The sequence below is a fragment of the Rhyacophila brunnea genome, unplaced genomic scaffold (assembly GCF_057557595.1).
Source record: "Rhyacophila brunnea isolate RB1 unplaced genomic scaffold, BYU_Rbru_1.0 scaffold_23, whole genome shotgun sequence".
Lineage (NCBI taxonomy): Eukaryota > Metazoa > Arthropoda > Insecta > Trichoptera > Rhyacophilidae > Rhyacophila > Rhyacophila brunnea.
The window spans coordinates 891,687-915,773 of NW_028232893.1; the positions used below are offsets into that span (position 1 = coordinate 891,687).

At 37.8% G+C, this 24,087-nt stretch overlaps 1 protein-coding gene across 1 annotated transcript in view; it reads right to left on the minus strand.

Annotated features, from left to right (window-relative positions):
* LOC147069313 (fatty acid synthase-like) overlaps nucleotides 1-24,087 on the minus strand; it is a 67,782-nt gene that overhangs the window by 24,822 nt on the left and 18,873 nt on the right. Inside the window, exons 12-23 of the mRNA XM_085950465.1 lie at nucleotides 23,770-23,953; nucleotides 22,029-22,177; nucleotides 16,586-16,770; nucleotides 13,984-14,103; nucleotides 12,711-12,820; nucleotides 10,405-10,595; nucleotides 8,971-9,140; nucleotides 7,268-7,528; nucleotides 6,031-6,151; nucleotides 4,635-4,922; nucleotides 2,863-3,306; nucleotides 1,957-2,112 (exon numbers count right to left, since the gene is read on the minus strand). Of these exons, the coding sequence (XP_085806591.1) occupies nucleotides 1,957-2,112; nucleotides 2,863-3,306; nucleotides 4,635-4,922; nucleotides 6,031-6,151; nucleotides 7,268-7,528; nucleotides 8,971-9,140; nucleotides 10,405-10,595; nucleotides 12,711-12,820; nucleotides 13,984-14,103; nucleotides 16,586-16,770; nucleotides 22,029-22,177; nucleotides 23,770-23,953 (2,379 nt within the window). The remainder of the gene's footprint in view (nucleotides 1-1,956; nucleotides 2,113-2,862; nucleotides 3,307-4,634; nucleotides 4,923-6,030; nucleotides 6,152-7,267; nucleotides 7,529-8,970; nucleotides 9,141-10,404; nucleotides 10,596-12,710; nucleotides 12,821-13,983; nucleotides 14,104-16,585; nucleotides 16,771-22,028; nucleotides 22,178-23,769; nucleotides 23,954-24,087) is intronic.

Here is a 24,087-nt window from a genome sequence, read left to right on the forward strand (position 1 = left end):
TTGCATAATTTTAGATATTTTATAGATATACGAGTATTTTTTGGCTATTATCTATTATGGCTTGGTTTTTGCAGAGTTTAATTTAATTTTAAAAACTAACCAACACCATCTGTAAATTGTAGTCTTAGTTCAATGAAAACAAATACGTATGACTGACGAAGTTTAGTGTGCACTGTCCACCCTTCGCCACGTATATGGTTTTTCAATAGGTGAATGGTATCTTTGACTACAGTTAATTGATATTATGACTGTAGCAAAATCATTTCCGGCCAGTATCTGAGAACAAGTGTACTGCCATTAAAATTATTAATATGATCCATTGTACAGCTATTGAACAACGTACTAAATACTAAAACAATTCAATGTTATCATCCCTGTTATAGCCTGATTCTGCCAAGAAAATTGCGCTTGGCAAAAGAGGTTTATTATTGTCGAATTCGGGCTAGTAAAAATCATCAAGAGATCCAAGAGCGTTTATAACATTTCGGAAAGTCTACCGTGTGAAAATGCCTCAAGAAATTCTCAAGAGTAACTGTAAATAATTTTGGCGAGATTGTATCACCTTGCCTGACGCCTTCACTTATCAACTTAAGATTGTTACATCACTGAATTTGTTGCTGAGAGTATTTTAGGAATTCTTTCGTTTTTTTTTTTCGCTTCTTTAATATGACATAGCCGTGGGAGCGTCAATACCTTCCCTCGTTGGTGGCTTAGTCTGGCAGTAGCATTGGCCCATATGTCTTCCAAGCAAGACTGGTGCTGCAATGTCGGCTTAAACTTGTTATACTCCGATCAATATTTTCCAATACATAATTATTAAAAATTCTGATTAGAATCTGGCACAAAATTTAAAGTGGCATATTTTATCATAATTATTGACAAGTGATACATGATTTAAAATGCCCTGCAAATCAGTGGCGAAGGGTGGAGGTAGGCTGTTAATATTCGCCATAAATAGTGCACACTAAAGTTTGTCAGTCGTGTATTTGTTTTCATTGAGATAAGACTACAATTTAATGATCGTGTTGGTTAGTTTTTAAAATTCAATTACCTAAACCCAGCGAAAACCAAGCCATAATAGACAATAGTCAAAAAATACTCGTCTATCTATAATAAATCTTAAATTATGCAATTAAATCATATAACAACTTTGGATATTTATAGATAGAATAATGTTTTTTATCTATTATTTAAAAAAAAAAAAATGAATCAACAATATGACCAGTGGCGGCTCGTCCATATGTACTGCGGAACTGCAGCACCCCCAAGCAAATTGAGAAAAATGTAATATTATAATATACATAAATTTATGACGTATATTATATGAAAATATCAATATTATTTAAGCGTGAATTTAGCTCGCCCGCGCACCGATATATCCAATAATTATCATACACCACGGCGCCGTATCTGCGTTCGTATGTGAGCCTGCGCGCGAACGGAGGAAAGAAATATAGATTTAATGATTTATTAACATTGTTAAAATTTATTTCTGCAAGCAATTTATGCAAAGTTCTTTATTTTAATTACTTATTTACATAATTAATTATTTATATTTAATTTTGTTGTTAATAGTAAAATATAATCCAAATAAACATTTATTTTTATTTTTTATCAACCGCAGTACCCCCAGATATCTTATCCACGAGCCGCCACTGAATGTGACGTGTAATATTTGTATTCATAATCCAACGAAAATAAATAAGTATGAATGAAAAAGTGTGCCTAATTTTATCGTATACCAAAACTATTATGGTTTGGTTTAGGCAGGGTTTAATTGATTTTTAAAAACTAACCAACACCATCTGTAAATCGTAGTCTTAGTTCAATAACAACAAATACGTATGGCTAACAAAGTTTAATGTGCACTATTTATGGCGGATCTAACAGCCCACCTTCACCCTTCGCTACTGCTACACATACACAATATAATATGTAAACCTCATTTGTACTTACATGCACGAGTCGTCTATTGGGTCCTGTCTGTAGAGGTCCTTCGATCCATCGGAGACTGGAAAGATCTCCTCTGGTGGTGACGTGAACGTAGGCATGCTCGGAAGGTACGGTTCCCATTTCTGGTATCAGCATATGGCGGTAGGATCCCCAGGTACCCTGGAAACCAAGAACACACCATCAGTATTTGCATCATTATCATCGATTATTGCTTCAAATTATTCAAGTTTCGAAACTGGATACGTTACTCATGCCCAGACACTCCAAGCTCTTTGATTCCAGTAAGAATACGTCCAGGAATTCATTCATTACCGCATAAGTACCTATAGTGTTACGACTGGTTCGTTTTTTATACACGTTCACTTCACCTAAAGAATTTATAATTTTCTTCATTCCTAGGGAGGTGGAGGGTCCAGACCGCCTATGTACGTACCTGCTAGTACCTATTCAATATATGAATAATAATATATCTCGACTACACCCACAATGACTACGCGGCTTAAGCGTCGGCCTATAGCGTCGTGGGTCCCAGGTTCGAATCCTGGGTCTGGCAAGTACACATATTATTTTTCAATTTGTGTATGAGCCAGAGTATGGACCTAATAGGCTGAGCAAGTGGCTAACGTCCATTTCTCGTAAAAACAAAATCTATCATTTAATACAAACCCCCTCTCCGTGGAAGCCCATATGATCTTATTAGGATCGTACATGGTCGGAAACTCAATTTGTCAGAAATGCGCAATCTTTTAAAGATTTTGGTATAAATTATTATAGATCGTATGACGAGTTTGGACTATTTCGAGGTCCCCTTTTGAGTCTTCTGATGATCCCCGTTAAAGAAAATCGCAGGTATGCATAAAAACTGTGTAACTAATTCACAAAAGAAATCAAGATGGTAGCCAGACTTACGTCTTTGAACACGTTGATAGCCAAGTCCTTGTCCAGCTGCTCCTCGAACAGTTGAGAGTCAGGATCGAAAGCCGGCGCGTTTTCGTCCATGATAGCAATGCAGCCGACGACTTCTCCGCCCGGTTCTCGCCGCAGACAATTGACCAGTCCAACGATACCGTTAAGCGGTTCCCTCTGTGCCACCAGCACCATCTTGTCGCACTCCTTGAGTTCCCCCTTCAGTTTATCCACCCACGCGAACTTGTCATCGGTGGCAGCGATGTGGAGGAACTTGGCTGGCTTCGAGGGTACGCGTTTGCGGAGTAACACGAGTCTCTCGTTGCCAGCAGTGGCGGCTGCAATGATGTCGAGCTGTTCGTTGACTTTATCCAGTTTGACGCTTCGACTCTCACGGGAGATGATAAAGCCTTTTTCTTTTAGGCAGTCGAGAGCTTGTTGCAACACCTGTTAGTAAAACATTAACATACGAATCAATTATTTAACAATACAAACTACAATAGGCCACGAGGGCATCAATTCTTACAGCCATTAAATAAGGACAGAAACACCCAGGCTTGATGTATAATTAATCTCACCTCACCGGGAATCGATCATAGAGCCGTTAGAGTGGTAAGCCAATTCAGTGACGTCCCTAGACAAAATGCCGCTCCTAGGCAGCGCCAAAATGCCGTCCCATTTGTATACAGTATTTTTCAACATGGAACATGTTTTACTCATGATCTCCGACGCAAAAGCATTACGAAAAATAGACGTAGAATAACTATAGACGCGAAGCCCGCCCACGGCTCGCGCCCCGCCCTGATTACTTACGAGCGCCGATTATTTTCATTTTACTTTCAGTAGCCTACATTCTGTGTGACATATTTTTCGTCTGTTAATATTACTTCTTTAGTTTTATTATTGTAATTAGGTACTTACATGATTTTCAGAAAAGTAAAATTGTTTGAATCCTTTGGATTCGGTTACTTTGACAAATAAATTTTCTTTCGAATTTTGACAACCAGCATTCAGAGAATCAGCAAAACATGTTCCATGCTTAATAATTTTAGCCCTCAGGGCTTAAATAACCATCATCTGAGGGGCTCAGGGGCGCAGAGTTGCGAGGCGCAATGCGCCGAGTTTATCATCCTTTCACGACTTCAATATCTTACTTCTATTCATAAATACACTATTAATAGTCTCAAAACTCACCATTAAAATAAAAATAAAACTTTCCTGGCCTATTTTGTTGCAAAGTCAGTAGCTATGTCATCCAAATCTAACTTAAATGCCATAACTGCTTCAATTGACAATATTGGGAGTCTAGGGTTTCAGATATATTTAAAAATACACCTGATAACTTCCAAAACTCACGAGTGACTGGCAAAAAAATTTGGATAAATTTTAAATTAGGTAAGTAGGATGTAACCTACATAGGTATAATTCGCAAATCTGCACGTGTCATTTCTGGTCACCAAGGACGTGACGTCTAAAGTAAACGGAATTAAACTAGACATCCCGGCAAAAAATACAGTCCTGTCAAACCTTTTCTGTTAATTAACATAATTTTGATTCCAACCAGTGAGCTGATTTTTTTAATGGAAAGATATTTCCAATATTACTAACTTTAGGTAGAGATTTCTATATATACCTAATGGTTTTCCTCGATTTTTCCCCTTCGAGTAACTGCCGCCTCCAAGCGACGCTCTATCTGTCTACCCCCAAAGGACGTCACGGAGCCAATTCCTTATATTATAATAATAATATAAATAAGTAATTTTAAAAAAACTCACCTCAGATCTTTCCAGCATCTTGGACCCGACGAAAATGAGGGCATTCGTTTCTCCGGCCAGTTTTTTACTCTCAACAGTGATCCCAGATCCGAGCTCTAGTTTCTTGTCGCTGATCACCAGCATCTCGGCCTGGATGAGCGGCATGTCTCCGAGAATGGACTGTACCAGCGGAGCGAGGGGTTCGGCACTCGTTTCCGTGGCAGAATCGATCAGCTCGATTGCTTTTACTTTGATTCCCATCACATTCTCCAGGGCCAGTTGGATGTCCACTCGGATTATGTCGTCGACCTGCGAATAGAATTTTAATAAGTTATTTAAAACCGTATAAGGAATTATATTATCATATAAAGACTTAAAATGCAGCCAGGAAATAAAAAGGGCCGACCATGCACCTCTCGTCTAATTGAAAGTGAAGAAGCAACCTTGGACTTGGCTAAATCTAACCTGCCTTCTCTTCAAGTTAAACATATTATTTCGGCATCCAGGAAAAATTGTACGAATTGTTCAGAGCTCACTTTCGATTTCGATTTACCTGCTTCTTAGCGCCATAAATCCTCATTGACTGCAAACAATTCGATACCAATACGCAGACACCTTATTGGCTAGTTGATACCAACAGGCATCGAATGGACCCGACTGCTTTGGGTGATATAATGATGAAATGTCAAAAACTATGTACGCGTCAGAATTATTTATTTATTTAAGAAAACAAAACCCTGTGGACATAACAAATCTAAATTCAAGATGTACACAACATGATATTTACAACTTAACAAAAAATATTACCCTCACAAGAGAGAATAAGAGAATGTATAAAATAATTAAAGAAAAACATTCTTAAGTACAATTTTATATAGAAAAATAAAATTTCGATTACAAAATACAGAGCACGTCACTGAAAATATCTACGTCTTTGAGGAGTCTTGCACCCTTCGCTAATGGTGCCTGATAGGCTTGACACGAGGAAACGGTTCCGATCCAGAATAAATCATGGCTGCGACCACGTAGGTAATTGACAGGCGCATGCATATTCAAATTCATTAGGACACCAGGATTGGAAACCATCCCTCGCGATAACAGGCAAAAGTGTTTCAAGGGTCTGAGACCTACGAGATTCAAGAGAGTGAAACGTAAGCATGCCTTGTAGAAAGGCAGACGGATAATAATCATTTAACGAATTATCGAAAGGAAAATTATGTGAATTTAGCTAAAAGTCTATAATATATGGTAAATCTGTACAGCCAGGATGCATTTGGCAATGCTGCGGATTCTGGCATAACCTGAAACGACGCTAGACGATTAGCAAGCGACAAGATTGTTGGAGACACCTCATGATGCCCATACCTTAACGTCTGGAGACATGGATCATAAATAAACTTGTATTATTGTTACATACCGTCATTTCGTATTTGGGGAAGTTGGGTACGAATTCGTACTTCTCGAGAACTGGTACTCCAAGTGGATTTCTTCGCGTGATCGGTGTTGCGTTTAGACCACGGACTTCCACTCCACCGCACCTAAAGAAGAAGAATAGGTTACATCAATAGTTTGTTATAAATTGGAAGCCAGCTTATATTATTATACACCACCATCACCAATGTCTGGTGTCTATCTGTTTCTGATTAGAGAACTTCTTGTCTTGTGAGAGGGAATCCATGCTGAAGAATGTACATGTACCGACTTTTTTCTTAAACAGCCAACAATAATGAACTTCAAGTCATTCGGGGGTTCAAATGTTGTAGACCCCTAAGTTATTGATTATTTTGAGATGTAAGTCGCGTACTGTCACGCTGTTACGGTGAAAAATTTAGTCTATGGTTTCGTCATTTTGCAGAATATTTTGAACGAACATGATGTCAAGTTTAATGATGGATTTTGAATGGAACTCAACCCGCAGACCATAGATAATAGACAACATTCTAGTGCATTCAAAATACATAGTGCCAACCGATAAAAACAAAAAACACGTGATATTGACATGATTCGAAAATGTGTATGCATGTAGAAAATGATAAAAACGTTCATTGAGTCATTCATGTGTCGATGCAGTCCAGTACAACGGGAGTTGACCTCATTGGTGTTCTGGTGATTTCGGCAGGTTTGACTGAACTGACAAAGTTCGTTTCAACTTTAAAAGTTTAAAATGTGTTACGGGATGGGAGCATCAGTCAACACACCAAGAAGAAATTACACACCTTTTTCCCGTAGCGGCAGCTAACTGTGACGTCACGTGATAGTACGCGACATGCACCTCAATTTTACGCTTTAGACGCCTTCATATGACATTACAATAATTAAGAGTATTATTTTACTACTTCAGTTTTCATATTCAAAATGTGTTGATTCTAGCATGTGAACAATTGGAAAATAAAATAAGTGATAACATTAATAATGACACAATGATAATTCATAAGAAAAATAAAAACCAATTTAAAAAAAAAAATCAAAAACTCAGGCAATCTACGGAATTTAACATTGAGATTTGAGACCTTACGATGATCAAGAGTGTGAATGCAAGTCATACTTTATCACGGCCTATCGTAATATTGAAAACTAATGATATTCCGTTTATCTGAGTTGGATTTACTCCCTATCACGCCTAAAGAAGTTTGACTAATATATTGACTGTATACCTGATGACATCCACGTCATTGTAGCACGTGATGGGCAAGCTTTTGGTTTCATCTTCAGCAATTGCAGAAAGAATGGCGTAATGCTTTGTGGAGTCGATGGAGAGCTTCTCAATTCGTGTCGGTACAAACAGTCCGCGCGTGTCGATGGTCAAGATCTTCATCTGCAGGATGGTGTCCATGAACGTCACCCAGTTGTTCACCCAGCTGACGGTGCCTCGAGTGCCCTCGATATTGCTGGTCTGGATGCCTCGGAATAGGCCGCTGGAATGAAAGATTTAGTTTATTATATTGTTATCAATAATAGATCTGTAGGTAGTATTAGAAAAAAAACGTTAATATACTTTATAATACATTGTTCTCATTATAGAATACTGATTGAGCCAAATTGTGGTTGCATTCGTCCTTAGTGCCCCCCTACTCAAATTCCTCTATTTAGTATTGTCACAAGACGAGCCGATGAGCAATTACGGGTCAAAGAAGACCGTAATACCGAACAACCTTCAGTTACTCCAAAACCGCCGAGCGCATAAGGCTTGCTAAAACTGTCGAGCTATATCTGATACGATACGAACGAGGCCGTATTAGATACAGAGTGATTCAAGAGTTAGCTCGAATGACATCCAGTAAGCGGACGTGAGCAGGTTGTTATACTTCACCGTCGCTTCCTATCAGCAGCGTGACTCAAAAGTTAACTCAAAACATATCTGTTCAACCTTCGTTACAATAAGTCTGTTACGGCTTGAGTGAACGTCGCATTCTCATCAATCATACAGCTGATCATCATTAATCCACCCTCACAAATCATCCATAAACAGTGTACCGTCAAGTGCCGCGCACCGGGTAACCCAAACAAACAAGACCGCGCGAGTGACAGTGTAACCAGACCACGTAGCCATCATAAAAGTTAGTGTCTGGCATTCTGTTAAATCGCCACTACCCCTAGATCCGAAATCCACATCACCTTAAAATTATACAGTCCACTTGCTAAAAGCGCCACCAAATACTACTGAGTAATATAAGTTTAACGGCCCTACGATGACCGAGCGGCTTACACGTCGGCTTATAATGTCATAGGTCCCATGTTTGAATCCTGGGTCTGGCAAATACACAATATATTGTTTTTCAATTTGTCTTTGGAGTCAGATGCTATAAAGTTTTTAACAGGACTTTATTTTTTTGTCGTGTTTGCGATGTCTAGTTTACTTCCGTGATCCTTGGACGTCGCCTTCTTGAATGACACGTGCATACCTAATTTAAAAATGATCCAAATATGTTTGCCAGTCACTCGCGAGTTTTGGAAGTAGTCAGGAGCATTTTTAAGTGTACATTTCTGAAACCGTAGACTCGCAATATTGTCTATTGAAGCAAAGATGGCATTTCAATTAGATTTAGTGGTATATATTTTCTTAGTAATGTATCCACACAACACATTTCTTAGATATTGGAGTCATGAAAGGATACTGTATACAAAATGGGGCGGCATTTTGGCGCTTCTTAGGGGCGGCATTTTGTCTAGGGACGTCACTGGTTAAAACACACCTTTATTCTGTGGTGGCCCATATAATCTTGTTAGGATCGGACATAGTAAAAAAAAAAAAAATAACACTAACCACTAAAATTCTTCATTGAAGATTTCGATTCCATTCATAATTCATATTCTGCCCAGGCATGCATGGCTGAAAATTTCGAAAGAGAATACTTACGAATATCCATATCCTCTCAGTCGAAGTTCTTTGTACACATCCTTCCCGTTGAGCTGCCTGATGAAAGGTCCTGACTCTTCCGTTGGATCAGGGAAGGGTCTGTAGTCCTGGGAGACATCTTTCTTTGCGTAGATCTTGCCGGTCACAATCGGGGCGTTACCTTCAACGATCTGCACAATTCATAATACTACAATTATATTATATCTAGGTATATATATTATACGTAGGCAATTTTAGAATTATAAATTTTGTATATGTTAATAATCAATCGTGAACGAATGATTTTTCTTTAATCCAACCCGATCCAACTTTGAGGGAACCCCGAACTCCTTGAAGGTTGCTAACCAACAGTGGCGAAGGTAGGCTTTTAAGATTCGACAGAAATAGTGCACACTAAGCTTTGTCAATCAATCGGATTTGTTTTCATTGAAGTAATACTACAATGTGTAGATGATGTTTGTTAGTTTTTAAAATTTAGTTAGATCTTGCCTAATCCAAGCCGTAGTAGATAATAGAAAAAAAAATAGTCATTCATTTGTAAAGTAACTGAAATTATGTATGATTTAATGGTGTAATTTTAGATATTTTGTAGATAGAAGTATTTCTTTTGTGGAGTAAAGCTTGGTAAGGCTGGGCTTAAGACGATACATCAGTGAAACGGGAAATAATTTTCAACTATAGGCGCGACGAAATTTTGGACTCGCTGGCATTCGGAGAGAGAACGTCGAGCTGGGAACACGTCATTTTGTTTCGTGATGGCGACGGGGGTATTAATTTTTAAATCGTGTAAAGATGACTAAAAACGTTACCTATTTACTTGAAAAAGAAAACATGTCAATGAATATATTATTATTGTTACTAATAGAACAAGAAATATAACAATAAATGGACGCATGTTGGATTTATATGACAAATTATATTTCGTTTGGCATGCGTCATTTGCACCCGCGACCCGCAATCTGCGCATCGCCTAGCCACGATCTTTATAGACCGTGCCTCAACTGAGGTATAACCTTAATATTTTTTAAAAAACTAACCGACACCAACTGTAATGTGTATTTTTAATTCAACGAAAACATATACCTAGGTATGACTGAAAAAGTATGCACTATTTTTATCCGATTGCCCATAGTGCCTCACAGCATACCTATACTATCATAGCTTGATTAAGGCAGGGTTTAATTGAATTTTAAAAACTAACCAGCACCCTTTGCAAATTATTGCAGTCTTATTTCAATGAAGGCAAATACGTATGACTGATAAAGTTTCATGTGCACTATTTTATCGTGGATCTTAATGGCCTACCTCCACCCTTCGCTACTGCTAAATAATATCCACCGAGTGAAATCGGTGGAACATGTTACACAAAGAAGACGAAGAAATTGTTTTTGTCGTTTTAGTTGCCTGAATATACATACATATCAATAATCTTACCTCAAAGTTTCCGCTGCCCTTTTGTACCATGATGGTAAACTCAAGGTTGCCCTCCTTGGGGATGTTGGTGGCCCTCTGGAAGCGGATATTCTCGAACACAACGGACACTTCCGTGTATAGTTCTCCCATCATCATGCCCAACGTCTCCCACACCAGCACCAGATATCCGGTTGCAGGGAATAAGTTGCGTCCTGAAGGCATTTACAAAAAGTAAACTATCATTTTCGTTCAAGCAGAGCATATACCTTACTCAAGCCATCCGCATGAGCCGATTTTAGTGAGTAATGTTTTACTGAGTGCATAACCAACACGCCAGTGTTGCCATAATATAATTTATAAAAACATCGATTGTAAAATTATAACATTGGAATAAATATTCGATATCTGGCAACACTACGACACGCACACAGTCACACATATTTTCGAACAACCCATGAAATGATCGCGGAGGAAGCGTGAAGGGGGCGAGGCAAGTGCGTGAAAAAGTTCATCATGTTTTGAGGGACAAACACTTGCAATAGCCCTATCTATATTTTTCTATAATCTAAGACCTTACTATTAAGACCTCGTAAGTCCGATATTATGGAAAAATTAAGTTTGTTCGACAAAATTTAAACAAAAAAAACATTTTAAAAACCACAATTCTTTAGACTAGTATGCTGTCCATGACAAATTTTAAAACCTCGTATTTCACAACCAGTGTTAGCAGATTCATCGATGTGCTTAAAATATTGTTTTTGTTACGTTTTTTCCTTCCCCTCAACATTGTTCATAAACAGACTTACGAGGTTTTAATAGTAAAAAGACGATATGTAAAACCACGGAGTGAAGATTATAAACAAATTTTCTACGAGTAATGGTTACCTATTAATTAGCGATTCGCTCCATCCTGTATGAAACATTCATTGAAAAAACAACATGGGATTTTTACCAGGGCTCGAGTTTGAGTCCGCATCCATGTGCTCTGACACTACTACGCCATTGGGATGAATACATTTTACATAGGTATTGACATTTATTCTAGTTACACTGTACCAATAATTAAATTGTGTGGAGGTATTGTGACAAAAGTTTTATGATTTTTGAGCCCAATGACTAAGCGTAACCAAAGATGGTTACATCTAAATTGTATGTAAAACATTTCACCGTATCACAGTTCACCGTGAGCTTTCTATCGGAAAATGATGACCGTATACTATACGGTCTCCAATTTGATTAGATTCAATATATCATTAATTCAATTTTCGTAGCTGATTTTGGTAAAATTCATGAATTCAAGAATGAATATCTAACCTAACCTAACAAATAATCCAATATATTGGCTACCTGTAAATGTAAACCGACAAGAACCGTGTTTTATTTAGACATGAATTTTATGTCAGTACTATATAATATGTATTAGCGTTAATTTGTTCTTTACTACAGTTTTTAATATTGCCTCTACGTGCTCATCTCTCTCATGGGTACATTAACTTAAAGTCAAGTAAATTCAGTCAAAGCACATTTGAGTGCATGGCTACCTTAGTCTTGGGTAACTGCTCCTGAGATATTCCCAGTCATAGAAATAAAAATGATGCTTCACATCCAAACGTAGGGTTCCGTGATACGCCCGATTAAGACGAGGGTGTGGTGCGGGGTGGTGTGGTTTAGTAGGGCCATTGGCTTCTAAAGTACTATACGACACAAAGAGGTTGTACGATCTTTAATATACGGCCATATATTTCCGATACAATATTTCATGGTGAAGTGTGTTACGGTGAACTGCTTACGTACAAGTTTCCAGAGACGAACAAATACACACATTGGTTTAAAAAAAACAATACATAAATTTGACCCAGCCAAAGATTTGAACCGGCGACTCATAGAATAAGATGTTTCTAGGCTTTGCTCCACGGCAAGGACGTATAAACAAATGCAATTGAAATCCCATTATTCAGTGACCATCAAAATTACTGTAAGTACTTCTTTAGTTGTTGTTCGATATCACAACCCCAAATAATGATCAACACAAACACGCCCTCCAAGCCAAACCCACCACGCATCACATTCGGTCTTAATCGAGCGTATCACGAGGCACCACGTTTGATGTGAAGCATCTGTACAATTGTTTACTCCTGGTAATGTCCCAGGAGCAGTTACCCGAGACTGAGGTCGCCACGCTCTCAAGTGAGCTTTGACTGAGTTTACTGATTTTACTCTAATGCAAAGTGCCGGGGAGATAAAAGGCGCAGTGATCAAAAATAACACTAGATAATAAGTATTCGTGTTGTTAGATAGAAAATAAAAAATATCGTGTACTAGCTTACCATCAATGACGTGTCCAGCCATGTATTCCATGTCTTCATCAGCGATGGTCATCCTGACGGTCCTCTCTCCAGATTTCATCTTCTCTTGGGCGCGGTAGGACGTCACATACCTGAATAAATTATTTTAAAAAATCTGAATTTTAAGTATTTCTACACCGAATAAGTGCTATATCGCCAGCATTCCTCTGCTGATTTTCAGGCTGCTTGTGGATCTGGGGCCTTATGTTGTAGCTTGCGAGTTGAAGTCGCCCGGTCGACATGACGTCATATGACATCATTGTGACGTACTACCGGAGTGATAATAGCATTCGAGAAATTAACGCTACTCAAATACTGGCGTTATTCATTGTCCCCATACACAAATAGGTGTTTCAGCATAATAATATCTATGGTGAGCCGTGTGCTTGGGCGGCTCGCCTCGATGCGTGTATTGAGGTTACGTCACGATTACGTCATGTCATCGGGTGACTTCATGTCACAAGTTATAACATAAGGCCCCTGGTGACTAAGTTTAAATACGTAGATGCCAGAGTTCCCGACGATGATAGCCTTTCGAATGTACTCACCATCAGCATAGACATGGCGAGCTCTGCGTTAAACCGATTCGCACGGAGACCAAAAATGCCAATTGTCCAGCCCATCGGCCCCACATCCTGAAACAGGCCCTCAAGCTACGATCTTTGGCGGCCCCCTACCTACCGTTAAGGTTAAAAGCAGTATGAAACACCTACATTAACGTGTGTTTTAGGTCAAATTAAAGGTACTTACACATACATCTACTTTAATCATATAATTTAAAATATTAATGGCCATGAAGTGTAATAGCACCCCAGGCGACTTTTTTTTTATTATCAAAGCTTATTTATGATGTGTATTTATCTCACTTATCTGGACAATCCGCCAGGCCCCCACCTCTCTTGTGGGGGGCCATGGTCCAGCGCGTCCGTGATACACGTGTTGGTCCTATACGACCGTGTGCTTGTCTATGCTCCGATGTTGAATTGTAACGAGGTGGAAGTAAGAAATTTAGCTAAGATTACAATATAAGGTCAACTACCTTCTTTGTATCAAGTCATACCCTGTCGGAGGTCGGCCACCATTAGGGCAATCTTATCTCTATCACCTGATACTTGGAACAGTTCAGTGGAGCTGCACTCCAAACCACGAAATATGGCGTAATAAATCATCTGCAACGTTTACCGTTGATCTTATCTTGGTTAATGCGTTTGGAGAATGTTGTCATTTACTATCGAGCTATTATGTTTTTACTCACCAATCCTCACTGTGTTCCCATTCAACCAAGTTGGACAACATCGGCGTACCACTTGAGACAGGGAACTCAACCTTGGGGTAGATGTTAGCCAATTGGGGATTGAGTCCGGCCTCGTAAAGCCTAGAAAAAATACATTATATCCGGTCAAATTTTCACAATTTTATTATAGCTATGGATTCATTGGACTTGGAATGAACCAATGAACTATCCATAGACTAAAAATAAAAGAACGGCTGTCGACCAGAGGCAAACTAAAGAGTGGAGGTAAGCTGTTAATATCCGCCATAAATAGTGCAAACTAAACTTTGTTAGTCATACCTACGTACGAGGGTGGGTCAATAAGTCCTTAGAAAAGCCGACAGGTGGCGCGACTAGTACTGTAAGCGGTTTGTTTTCATGCAGCGGCACTACCGATTCAGTATGCTGCGAAGTTTCAATCAGATTGGTCGGGTTGTTGTTTTTTATTTTCGTACATTTAAAAAAAATTTGCTTGTTTACAAAAATGGAGAAAATTGAGTTTAGAGCTGTTATTAAACATTTTAATATAAAAGGGTTAACAGCAAAGGAAATAAAAAATGAGTTGGATTTAGTTCACGGCATATCTGCTCCTTCACTTGCAACTATTTATAACTGGTTAAATGAATTTAAACGTGGTCGTACATCAACAAAGGATGAACCACGCTCAGGACGTCCTGTAGAGGTGACTACACCAGAAATGATCAAGAAAATCCACGATATGGTGTTAAGTGACCGAAGATTAAAGTTGAGTGAGATAATTGAGGTTACAGGGATCTCAAAAGGTAGCGTCATTTCTATTTTACATGACAAATTGGGCATGAAAAAAGTTTCTGCAAGATGGGTGCCGCGTTTGCTCACAGTCGACAATAAACGCAATAGGGTGGTGGCCTCTAAAGCCTTGCTGTCGCTCATGCAACGCAATCCGGATGAATTTTTTCGTCGCTTTGTGACTGTAGATGAAACATGGATACACCACTATACTCCCGAGACGAAAAAACAGTCAAAGCAGTGGATTGCGAAAGGCGAACCATGTCCAAAGAAGGCGAAAACCGTAAAATCAGCTGGTAAGGTTATGGCTACTGTATTTTGGGATGCACGTGGAATTATTTTCGTTGACTATTTGAAAAAAGGAAAAACAATAACAGGGGATTATTATGCATCTTTATTGGACCAGCTAAAAAACGAAATTGAAGAAAAACGGCCTCATTTAAACAGGAAAAAAATCCTCTTTCATCAGGACAATGCCCGTGTTCACACATGTTTACGATCAATGGCTAAAATTGAAGAATTGAAGTTCGAATTGGTCGACCACCCACCGTATTCGCCAGATTTAGCCCCCAGTGACTTTTTCCTTTTCCCAAACTTAAAAAAATGGCTAAGTGGACAACGTTTTTTTTCAAATGAAAAAGTCATCGATCGGACAAATGCTTATTTTGAGGACCTTCCGAAAACTTATTTTTCTGACGGTTTAAAAAAAATTGAGAAACGTCTAACCAAGTGTATTGAGCTCCAAGGAGATTATGTTGAGAAATAAAAAAAAATACAAAAATAAAAACTGTTTTAATGCTTTTTTCTAAGGAATTATTGACCCACCCTCGTATATTGTTTTCATTGAAATAAGGCTACAATTTACAGATGGTGTTTGTTAGTTTACCGCGAAGCATTTAATTACCACATTTAAATAACATGTTAATTACATAGAATGGCCAATTAACGAGGGCACAAAAGGTGTGCCGTCAGCGCTGAAAGGATTATTCAATTAAACCCTGCAAAACTCAAGCCATAATAGATAATAGTCAAAAAATATTCGTTTATCTATAAAATATATAAAATTATGGAATTAAATCATACATAAATTTTATAAATAGAAAGATGTTTATTATCTAATATAGTTTGGTTTAGGCAGGGTTCAATGAATTTAAAAAAAATGAACCAACAATATTGTGTAATATGTGTGAAAAGTGCTACAATTTTGTCCTGTCGCCTACAGTATGTCAAAACTATTGTCGTTTAATTGATTTTTTTTAAACTTACCAAGACTATCTGTCAATTATTGTGGTCTTAGTTCAATAAAAACAAATACGTATAACTAACAAAGTTTCATGTGCACTATTTGTGGCGGATCTTAACAGCCAACCTCCACTCTTCGGTACTGATGTTGACAATGTTACGTCAAAGACATATTGTAGAATTTTTCGGTCATATCTATCATTGTGGCATCCAGTGAAGGTAAACAACGAAGGAAAGTGTCGTAGCATTGGAGTGACCAAGTCAAGAAGTTTACTGGGAGCAAACTTCACTCTGCGAGAAGCAGTAAAGCATGAGGACAACAAATTGTTGTTTACTCTAAAATAACTGCATTTCAAAATAATCGAAATCCTTGCTTTAGATTGAGAATAAAATAATGCATCGACATTGAGCATCCCAGCAGTTGTTTCAATCGTGATAGAAGGTGTCTTACCTCCACAGCTTACCTCTTACCAAAAGTCACCCTTCGCCACTGCTTTGCCATACTATCTTATTCATGGATACAAAGAATATTCATAGTATAGACTTCGCTAATCAGCATTATCTTCTGACTTACTTTCCGATTGCAGTGAACATGCACTCGACATTATCGGGATGGTCACGCTTCGTGAGGGCAATGTTGGTGCACTCTTTCTTGAGAGACCTTCTGAGGATAGCCTGCAGCAGACCATGAGGAGCGATTTCGATCGTGATGGCATTTCCTGGGATCAGCCGAGAGGTTTCTTCGAAGAGTACTGGACTCTGGAAGCAAAATCAAGTAAGTAAGTAAGTAAGTTTAGAAAGAAATCGCAGTTGTTTTTAATAATTCTTTCATCTTCTTGTCTCTTCACTCTTCTCTTTTTACCACGTTTTTATTAGCTCGTATTCTTGCTTGTCCAGTACTAATTTTTTCTTGTTTGTTCAAGATTTGTATTGGACGATTGAAGGTTTTTAACCAACTTCCCGGCTAGCTAGACATTTGAAACCTTAAGAATGTATTAAAACACGACGACAATGCATTCTTTTAATACTTTTAGCCATTTTTTAATCATAATTGAATTCATTTTCAGTTAATTCTGTTTTGTATGGAAAGTTATTATTGTTGGTTGCTAAGGGGGTCCTAGCAACTAAATTATTGATATATACGTGCGTTACTATGGAAATCAATATGAAATGTCATAATGACATTTCAGTATTCTATATTTATTCAGTATTTCCAGGGCTCGAAATGGACCGGAACGCACCGGAGCGCCGTTCCGGTTCATACAATCCCCAAAATTATCGCTCCGTCTCGTTAATATTAATTTAACCGTCTGAACGAGATATGTCATAATATAAAAAAAAATCTAACAAAATCGTTTTTTTAAATACATATATCGATGGCTCAGTTCCATAGAAGGACAAGTCCAAAATTTTATGTTTTGAGTTATATTACCCATAATATTTGAATATTGCTCCTTTTCAGTTCCACAAAAGGACAACTCATAAAAAATACTGGTTTTCTCTCGTTGGACAGATGTCTTCATATGGAAATAAATAAACTTAAACACTCTCTCAGTTCCATAAAAGGACAACTTGAGATATCGTTTTGTAAAAATATTGTTTTGTGAATTATTGCATTTCATAAAGGGACAACTCAAAATGGCGGTCTATCATTATGAAAGTAGGATCGCCGTGTGCTGAGAAGTGCAGATTAACATGTTATGATAAAATTGAATTCAATCAAAGGGAACAAATCCACCAAAGTTTTTGGTGGATCGGAGACGATGATCGACGAGGTGAGTTTATTTATTAAGGTACATCACGCCAGTTATTCCAAAGTACAGAATGTAAATTCCTGGTAGTACACGTACAGTTAACAAGGCGTACTGTTTTGATATAAATGGGATCCAAATAAGAGCGTGAATTTTTTTTATATGAATACTTTGAGCATAATAAATGCAAGACAATGATTGAAATTGCGCATAAAAACACAAACATGGAGTGTTGCATTCAGATTTAAAGGGAAGGAATGGGAAAGGTGGAGTGAGAATTGATGATGAAATAAAGGAAAACATCCGAAATCACATCAAATCATTTCCAGTAATGTCTTCCCATTATTGTAGAGCTTATAGTGAAAAAATGTATCTCGATGGAAACCTGAACATTGCTACAATATACAGGCTATACCAAGAATTTTGTACGGAGAAAGATATGCCGATTGTAAAAAAAAACATATGTAGGATACAATTTTTAACACCGCGGTGTTAAATTTGGATTTTTGTCCCGATTTTATACCAATGTCCTATACTAATGTATCACATCTTGTCAAATTTTTAAAAATTCAAGCCCGGAAGAAAAAATTAGAAAAGAGGATCAATTAGGTACCTAAACAAGCATATAAAAGAAAATGACGTTTCTTCGAGTTTGGTCAAAGTTGCTTGCTTCGATCTGCAAGCTGTTCTAGCAGTGCCCTCCGGAAACATTAGTAGCTTCTCTAATAAACACCGGTTAAATACATATGATTTTACTATATACCTACGACATAACAAAGAAGCAAGGCCACTGTTACTTATGGCATGAGGGCTTAGGAAAAAGGGGTTCAAACGAAATAGGTAGCTGCTTGTTAACTTTTTTACAAGTTCACAAAATAATGTATTATATTCGGATAATTGTGCGGGTCAACAAAAAAAATAATTTGTTGCTTCCCTATTAATGTAGGTACGCAGTCAATTCAATAGATCTCATTGAAGAAATCTGCCATAAGTTTTTGGTTGTGGGTCATACCCAAAATTAAGGTGATGATGCCATGCATGCGTTAATAGAGCGAGAGAAAAAAAGATGTCTAAGAGACCTATACATACATTTCTGTAGCCCCAATAATACGATTAGCCAATAAAACTGGCAAACTATTTACAATATGTAAAGAAATGGACACTGGAATGGATGGCATGGCCCCCACACCCTAAAGCGGGCCCCCAGGCTAGGATCTTTGGCGGCCCCTACCTATCGCTAAAGATAAAGGCAGTGTGATACAATAGCGTTTTCCAAATGGTGTTCGCGGTAAAATAAATGTGTATATTTAGTGTTTTTTTTGCATATTTTAATAAGTACATCCATTTGAATTATGGAGTTGGCGAGTATCGATACGCAATAAAATTTGTATCGTACAGCCACAGTATTTTAAATAATAACATTATTGAAGAAAAATAGCTCCACAGGCGACTTTTTCTTTTACTATTAGAGAATTTGTTTTTGAATTTTGAGTTTTGAATGTGTTTAGATCACTTGTCTGGTCGACTCGCAACGCCGGGCCCTTCCTGAGCTCGGCCCCCCAGGCTAGAGCCCTGTCAGCCCCCCTTTGTGGGGGCCATGATGGATGGATTTCATCGACTGCAAGCTTTATTGATTTTTAAAAACTTACTAACACCATCTGTAAATAATAATTTTAGACGTTCAATGAAAACAAATACCTATAACTGACGGAGTTTATTGTGAACTATTTATGTCCAATCACAGCCTACCTACACCCTTCGCCACTGGTGGTTACCCAATATGTGGATATACTGTTATCAGTGACTGATGTTTTGAGATGACGCCAATAAAGAACATTATGTTAACTCAATATTGTAAAGTTGTCAGTTCCAAAGTGATAAGTCTAATTATTGTCAGTATTCATGCAGAGTTGTCAGCTCCATAGAGGGTTATGTCCGATTATTGCTCAAAACTATTAAAATCATTATGATAATTAGCAAAAACAACAAAAGCAAGATAATACAAATAATAAACCGTCACTTTTCTACAAGTCAGTTTAGGTGAGTCAAAACTTTGATCAGCCATTACTCGAAACTACCAATTCCTAGTTGTCCCACTATGGAACTGAGCCATCGATATGTATAGAATTAGATAAGTAATAATGTTAATATTTTCGTAAAATTATCAAGCGCTCCGGTTCGTAAAATTTTCCATTTCGAGCGCTGAGTATTTCTATCATGTAGGTACAATAAAAAGATTTTATTAATACATAGAATTGTCAAGTTTATATGATTCAACAGAAAATTTAAAAACGTAGGTATATATAGGAGTGGAGAATAGGGTTAAACCAATAAATTAGTATTATCTTTCCTACAATAATTAGTAGAAATACACAAATAATTTCCTATGTAATAAAATCTATATAAACGGCTATTATGACGTGTTGAAAATACTAGCCAGGTGGCGAAATGTCACCGTTAAATTTCATCTATCAAAAATAAGTAGCACCGCCACCAAACAGTGGCACACCCGAGAAAGGCACTTGGCTCCACCAGTCAAAATAGTCAAGCACATGGTTTCCCAAACTATGGGTCGCGACCCACCAATGGGTCGCGAGCGAATATTGAGTGGGCCCTCGCCACTTTTGGGGAAGAGATGAAAAAGTTTGATTCGTTGCGTTGGATTTGTAACCCATTTCAAGACGACTTACCAACTAGTATGTCAACAAAAGCAAGTGAAGAATTCATTGATTTATCAGAAGATACGTCACTGAAAAATAGTTTCAATCGTAAACAGTTAACGTAATTCTGGCTCTCGTTGCTGATAATTATCCTTGCCTGTTTGATGAAGCTATGAAAATCCTCCTCCTCTTTACTACCTCATATCTATGTGAGGTCGGATTTTCGGCTAGGTTAACATTAAAACTAAATACCGAAATATATTGGATATATCAAACTCACTGCGATTAAAAGTAACTAAAGTTGAAGTTGATACTAAAACTGTAATGAAGAAAAATAAGAAACAAATACATCATTCCCATTGAAATAACTTTGTAAAAAAACCTTGCAGGTGTAGGTATTTAAGTAATATTTTTTTTTTATTTAAGTTGTGTTTCTTATTTCAACAGTCTTTCATTCATAATGGTAACACTTATAAAAAATATATTTTTTATTTCAATTAGAACAAATAAAACAGTATTAAGTAGTTCCACGACTCGCCACTAGGGAATCTGAGCATTACCAATATGTATACCCTCTTTTCTCTAAGACAGCTAAGAGGTGGGTCCCAAGATTGGAAATTTTTGTTAGATGGGTCGGAGTCCAGTCAACTTTGGGAACCACTGGTCAAGCACATCGCACAAACATTCCAGAAAATACAATACCTACTACATTTTCTTGAATTATTTGTGCCATAAGCTTGATTATTTTGACAGGTCCCAAAGCATTTCTCAAATCTGCCACTGTCTTTAACTTAACTGTTCAATTTAACGGCGTTATATATACAGCTGGTTCTTTGTATTTACTCTTATTCTCAGAAAGGGTTTTGACATTAAAAAAATGCTTATGCTTCACATCATATTTAGAGCCCCGTGATACGCCCGATTAAGATCGGATCTGGTGCGGGGTGGGGGACTATTGACTACTGCCATCTCCCCTCAAGTCGGGAGCGAAGATTGTTTCCTCTCCTCGCTCAGTATGCTGGTTGTTGGACATCGTCTGTCAATATTGGGACTTGGAAGTGAACAATTTAAGCACCGGAATGATCGAAAACGGCGATTTTTATTTAGAAAATACTATTTGGTTACTACATTATAGGTATAATTTTTGCGGAGAACGAAATGTACGTGTTTACAATGTCGATATTTAGGAGCATCTGCTGCGCGGGAAAATCGTTCGCTCTCAGTGGGTATAAAATTCGGCGTTGCGTTTTTTGACACTCGGACAAACAACGTTGCCTCGTATTTAGTTATTTTTTTCATAATCAACCATTACTATGCGTCGGTTATAAAGTGGTTCAGGCCTCTTTAGACCCCCAGAGGAGACATCCCCAAATGGGGACCATTCGGGGGTGTAACACTACCTACTGAAGTGTCAATAAGTAGTTGAGGTAAAAAAACGATTAACTATAGTGCACTCAATTCACAGCTAGGATCTTGAGAACTTAACCCTGGGATATTTCCAGCACAACTTTAAATGGCAATAATGTGGATTGATGGAAGTGATGCAACGTGCAAATTACGGCGGAGTAAATGACTACCAGTAACTGCATTATCTTATTTAACTAACCAGTAAATTGTTGGTGTGATACTCTGCAGACGACAGCTGTGCACTCTTCTCATTCCACAGATGTTGAGGAACGGATGACGAGACCCAGCGCTTGGTGCGAGGTTGGGGATTTGGAATTACGGCTCGGAGGTACTTCAAGAGAGTGGGTCCTGGAAGTTAATTAATTTTTTTATCTTTCAATTAGTCACGTTATTTTTTCAAAATGGTTAAAAATTGATATACCTACCAAAAATATTAAGAACAGAGCTTTTATATAATATTATAAAAGTGGGATTTAAATATGTTAATAAGGCTAATGATTATATTTGTCTACGACTTTGTAATTCATAAAAGTAATGATTATTGACAGGTGTATCATTTACGCTTGTAGAATTAATTTTTTCCTTTACTTTCATATATAACGACCGAAATAGCAATCGACAACTAATTAATTTCGTAGAATTCAACACCATTAATATTATATTGCGTCGGCCTATAACGTCATGGGTCTCAGGTTCGAATCCTGGATCTGGCAAATATACATATTGTTTTTCAATTTGTGTTTGAGTCAGAGTATGTACCTAATAGGTTGAGCAAGTGGTTAACATCCATTTTTCGTAAAAAAAAAAAAACAGAAATCTGTCAATACAAACCTCCAATCTGTGGAGGCCCATAGGATCCTATTAGGATCAGACATGGACAGTAATATTCTATTGATGTAAAGTTAAAATGAAATATTCTTCTTCTTCAAAGTGTATTATGAAAATGCAACTAATGATTAAATGAACTGCAAGTTTTGTACACAATTAACCACCATTATTTAGTTTAGATGATAAATTACATAAAATAACACTACCATCACTGGCCCTCAGGCTAGGATCTTTGGCGGGCCCTCTACCTATCGCTAAGGTTAAAGGCAGTGTCAAATTAGGGGTACCTATTCAGTATATTATTAGAGATTTTTTCTATTTTGAATACACCTAGGGACTTTAATCATGGCGTTGTCGACTATCGAGACACAATAATCAAAAATTACATTACATACTCATATAATTTAAAATGTTAATTATCTTGAAGTATGCGACTTTTTTTACTATTAAAGAAAATTTATGATGTTTGTTTTGTCTCACTTATCTGTTCAAGCCGCCACCCCGAGGTCATCCAGAGCCTGGGCCCCCCCCCCCCACGAACTAATGGGGCCATGACCACAGTCAGAGTCGTTGCGACCGGTGTTTATAATTTATAATTCAAGTGCGCATTGAATATCACGATTTCATATTACAGACCTACAAACTTATCGAAAGAATGGATGGGGGAGCCACAGTCGAAAACTACCCAATCAAGACTCGCAACTGGACAGAATCTGACATTCGAATGACGTTTTCAAAATGGCGTCCATATTATGATAGTCCGTAGTTCCATTTTGACTGTTCTTTGGATAAGTTTGTAGGACTGTAAATGATGAACAGTGGCCGCAACGACTCTAGAGTTGTGGTCATGGCCGCATCGCAGCGTGCATTGTCAACGGGCATTGTAATCAAAACAATATGTCGAAAGCATGCTGCTATTTTGTTTCATTATTTACAAAAACTACGCATTCAATGCTGACAATACAGAGAATATTATTATATAATTGTAGAAATTCTACAATGATAACAATTGCTGTGGTTTCTACTTAGAAAGTAATCGTATTACTCCCATCCATTATAGAAATTCAACCGCTTTGATTAATTGAAAAAAGTCACAATAGTTGCCATCTCACCAGCCTCTGCGATGTATTTGGAGTGATAGGCGATGTTGGAGCAGGGCACTTCCTTGGCGAAGGTTCCGCTTGCCGTCAGCTTGGCAACGAACGCCTTCATGGCGTCGGCAGGACCAGAGATAGTACTGGAGTCAGGACCATTGTGGCAGGCCACTTCGATCTCAGGCGGACACAGGTCTTTTACCTATTGATAAGAAATAAGAATATTAATTAAATTATGTTTTATTTATTGATGCATGAAAGACAAGTACCTTCTTTCTTTCTTTCGGCCATGTCCACAGAGGCCTCCACATAGTGGAGGTTTGTATTAACATTAAC